At 41.8% G+C, this 4,531-nt stretch overlaps 1 protein-coding gene across 1 annotated transcript; it reads right to left on the minus strand.

Moving 5' to 3' along the window:
* Nucleotides 1–243: 243 nt before the first annotated feature.
* Nucleotides 244–4,072, minus strand: LOC102839463 (dual specificity protein phosphatase 18-like; the record flags this gene model as incomplete). The annotated part of the gene is made up of 2 exons (XM_006864252.1): nucleotides 244–740; nucleotides 4,051–4,072. Coding segments are annotated over 2 exons (519 nt in total), but the record flags the coding sequence as incomplete, so codon positions are not given.
* Nucleotides 4,073–4,531: the final 459 nt, after the last annotated feature.

Genomic DNA, 4,531 nt, shown 5'->3' on the forward strand with positions numbered 1-4,531 from the left:
TCTCCTCCCTGGCCACGTTTTAGGAGCCATGAACTTCCACGCACTGGGTAAGAAATATTCTCACCATCTTACACTGAATGCATTTTATTTTTTAAATGATTATTTATGAATTTCAACAACCTCACCCCTTGCGCTTGCCCTTAAAATGACTTCTGTTTCTTTGGACAACAGTAGAACGTACAAGTTCAGACTTGGAACTGGGGCACTGGTAGATCTTGCAGTCCGGGATAGCTTACACTGACATCAGTGGGCCTTTTCATTGTAGACATCAGGAATCATGCCCACTGATAAGCTGATCATGTGTACCGTGTTCTTGCTAAACAGCTTGTACTCATAGCGGATCAGTTGTTCCCAGAAGCCATTATTAGGCCGGATGACGGGTCGGCAAGACTTGGTCCAGATGTGGGCATCCAGTAGTGACATGGAGTGGTATTTCATGAGGTAAGCAATGCAAAGAGTGGCTGAGCGGCTCACCCCGGCGACGCAGTGTATCAGTGTGCAGCCTTGTTTCGTAGTCACGTCGTGGATGTGGTCGGCTATGGGATCAAAGTAGTCGAAGAGGTTGGAGCTGGGTGTGTCAGCTACAGGAACACGCACATATTGGATGTTTTCGTAGCAGACATTCTCCAGCTCCACTGACGCGTTGATGATTGTGGTGATATGTTTGTTGGATAACATAATCTTGTTGTTAGCTGCCAAGCCGTTGCTGATGTACAGGTTGCTGGTGATTCGAGACATGTCTTGGATCGAGGTATGATCTAACTGGCATTCCGTCTTTTTGGCAGCAGATTTCATGACTCCCAGGACAGGTTTGTTCTGACACCACTTCCGCTAGCAGCCACAGCTTGATGTCTTGGGCGGGGCCTGGTGGATAGAGGACAGACTGGTCTGACCTGAGGTCATAATTCCCAACCCCAGGTGCTCTGGTTTCCATGGCAATGGCCTCTTGAGGGGGGTACTTTTCAGCTACAGTGCTGTGCAAGTTCTGAGAAACCCTTGATCCCCTTTCTTGACAAGTTTATTTCCCAAACCCTAGTTCTCATTTTTCTTTACTTTAAATCTGTTTTAGGCTGCGATTGTTGGGTCACACAGAACACAATGTCTCTTAATGATTCCATTTCATTGGTGTTGAAGAACAGGCCTTGCACTTTTTTTTTTTTTTTTTTCCAGTTTGCAAAGTTGTTGTTAAATACTGTGGAATTGGTTCTGACTCATAGCGATCCTATACAGGGCTTACCAGGAGCGACTGGTGAATTTGAACTGCCGACTTTGTGGTTCACAGTCCAGTGCTTATCGTACAGCGCCACACCAGAAGTAGCAGTATCATATTGCATGTTAGGAAGCAGCATTTGCATCATGTGATATGCTAATCTGCAGCAAGATATGGGTTTGACTAGGATTGGTAGGCTGGTTTGACACTTCTTGGTCGATTGTAGCTACTTGCAAACACCTCAGACCTGACTTTAAGGAAGCAATGCTAGCTGATATTGTGAAGTGGCTCTGTGGTGGACAATTGCGACTAATTTAGCTGTGTATATCCATTTGAATATTTCAGCTCAAATGCTTTATTACCTGATTGTACTTTATTATCTGAAACAACAGCTCAAATGATCGTTCGTGTGCTTTCTTTGAAAAAGAATACTCAAATGCTTTGGAAACTGCATGTCACTTTGTCCATCACTGATGGCTTTTTTCCAGGAATATTAGCACTTTTGGAACAAATCAATACTATATCATAAGTGGTCCCCAGATTTATTTTTTAAGGCATTACCTGGCACTGGCATTTTCCCTCTCAACTAAGATTTTTGTAGAATTTGACTAAAAATTCAAAACTCTAAACTAAAACTAACATCAATTCACTGAATAGCCAAGATACACATTCTTCATCATCATGTTGGCTTGTGTGCCAAAGATGTGCTATGACTGTGAACAAAAGATGAACTAGATGCCAGCATGTTTATGAATGGTCAAGAAAATGATAACCTCAAAACACAACACACTTTTCTTTTTTTAGGTTGTAACAATTAAATTATTTTGTACAACTTTTTCATTCCCCAGAAATCCATCTGGAAGAAAACAGACACAATAAATATGAAAGCTGCTTATTGTTGTTGTTGTTGTTAGATGCCATCGAGTCGGCACCAACTCATAGCGACCTTATTCATAGCAGAACCAAACACTACCTGATCCTGGGCCAACCTCACTACTGTTGCCACACTTGAGTCCATCGATGCTGCCACCTGGCCAATCCATCTCGTTGGGGGTCTTCCTCTTTTTCTCTGACCTCCATCTTACCAAGCATGACATCCTTCTCTAATGACTGTGCCCTCCTGACAATATGTCCAAAGTATGAGAAATGAAGTTTGGCCATCTTGGCCTCTAAGGAGCACTCTGGCGGCACTTCTTCCAAAACAGATCTATTGGTTCTTTTGGCAATCCATGGCACTTTTAGTATTCTCCTCCAACACCATAATTCAAAGGCATCAATTCTTCTACGATCTTCTTTATTCACTGTCCAGCTTTTGCATACATGTGAGGTTATTGAAAATACCATGGCTTGGGTCAGGCTCACCTTAGTCATCAAGCTGACATCTTTGCTCTTCAGCACTTAAAAAAGTTCCTGTGCAGCAAATTTGCCTAATGCAATACGTCGTCTGATCTCTTGACTGCTGCTTCCATGAGTATTGATAGTTGATCCAAGAAGAATGAAGTCTTTGACAACTTCAATCTTTTCTCCGTTGATAAGAATGTTGTTTATTGGTCCAGTGGTGAGGACTTTTGCTTATTAGACATTGAAAATGAGCTCAACTGGGCTATAGATATTTAAAAGGATTTATTCTAACATTTAAGGAGCCCTGGTAGCCTGGCGGTTATGCATTGGTCTGCCAACTTCAAGGTCAGCAGTTGGAATCTACCAGGTGCCCTGTGGGAGAAAGATGAACCTTTCTGCTCTGGTTAAGATTTGTCCTTGTTAAGTGCTAGTGAATCGGTTCTCACAGCATTCCTATAAAGGGCTTCCGAGGAGCAGCTGGTGGATTTGAACCGCTGACCTTTCGGTTAGCAGCCTAGTGCTTAGCCTACACACCACACCAGGACTTCTGTAAAAATTTACTTAATCGGAAACCTTATACAGGGTCGAGATGAGTCAGAAACAATAAAATGGCACATCACCACCACTACCACAATTCTAACATTTTTGTTTATTTCCCCCAAGATTTTGCTTTGAAAAATTTCAAACTTACAGAAAAGCTGTAAGACTAGAAAAATGAACATCAGTTAACAGACAATTCTTCAACTGGTAACACTTTGCCACACTTGCCTTATCTCTCTATTTAAAGGCTGTACTTGTTGCTATGTGATGTCCAGATGGTTCCACTCATAGCAATCGTGTATAGGGTTCCCAAGGAGTGGCTGGTGAGTTTGAACCACCGACCTTGTGGTTCAAACCAACCTTGTGGTCGAGTGCATATTCTATAGTGCCATACCACAACAGAGAACTCTGAAATAGTTTTTAAAATCTAGGTCTCCTCTGAGGTGGCAACTGAAAAGACCTTAAACCATTTTCTTTCTTTTTTTAATGCAAAGAAATTTGTCGATTTTATTAGAAGATATCTAATTTTTTAATGTCTACTTGTTTATATTATTTTGTTTCTGTTGTTGTTGTGAAGTGCCATCTAGTCAATTCTGACCCATGGCAACCCTATATAGGATTTCTGAGGAGCAGCTGGTGAGCTTGAACCACTGACCTTGCAGTTCAAACGGCTTTGCAGTCTGGTGCATTAACCCACAGCACCATGTATGTCCCTTCATTCACTTATTATTTTAACAATTTGGGCATTAAAATTGCTAAATTGTCTATCTTCCTTTTGCTTTGTTGTTGTTGTTGTTAGGTCCTGCCGAGTCGGTACTGACCCATAGCAACCTTATGCACAGCAGAAAGAAACACTGCCTGGTCCTGTTCCAACCTCACGCTTGAGCCCATTGCTACTGCCACTGTGCCAACCCATCTTGTTGGGGATCTTCCTTATTTTGGCTGACCCTCCACTTTACCAAGCATGTTGTCCTTCTCCAGGGACTGGTCCCTCTTGATAATATGTCCGAAGTATGAGAGATGAAGTCTGGCCATCCTGGCTTCTAAGGAGCATTCTGGCTGTATTTCTTCTGGCAGTATATGGTACTTTTAATATCCTCCTGCAACACTACAACTCAAATGAACCAATTCTTCTACAATTTTCCTTATTCATTTTCCAACTTTCACATGCATAACTTCCAGAATCACAGCAACATGCAAACAACCACAGTACAATAAACTGACAGATAAGTGGTAAAAGATTATATTTACTTTGAAAACTGACTTGGGTAGTTTTTGTAAGTATTGCCCAACTTTCTATATCCATACTGGTATTTTATAGTCTCAGTTTATTCATTTCTAATAGGTCCTTAAGGACCTCTGGTAGCATATTGGTTATGAATCGGGATGCGAACCTCAAGGTCAGCAGTTTGAAACTACCAGCTGTTCCGCGGGAGAAAG

Source organism: Chrysochloris asiatica, unplaced genomic scaffold (genome assembly GCF_000296735.1).
Source record: "Chrysochloris asiatica unplaced genomic scaffold, ChrAsi1.0 scaffold00062, whole genome shotgun sequence".
Classification (NCBI taxonomy): domain Eukaryota; kingdom Metazoa; phylum Chordata; class Mammalia; order Afrosoricida; family Chrysochloridae; genus Chrysochloris; species Chrysochloris asiatica.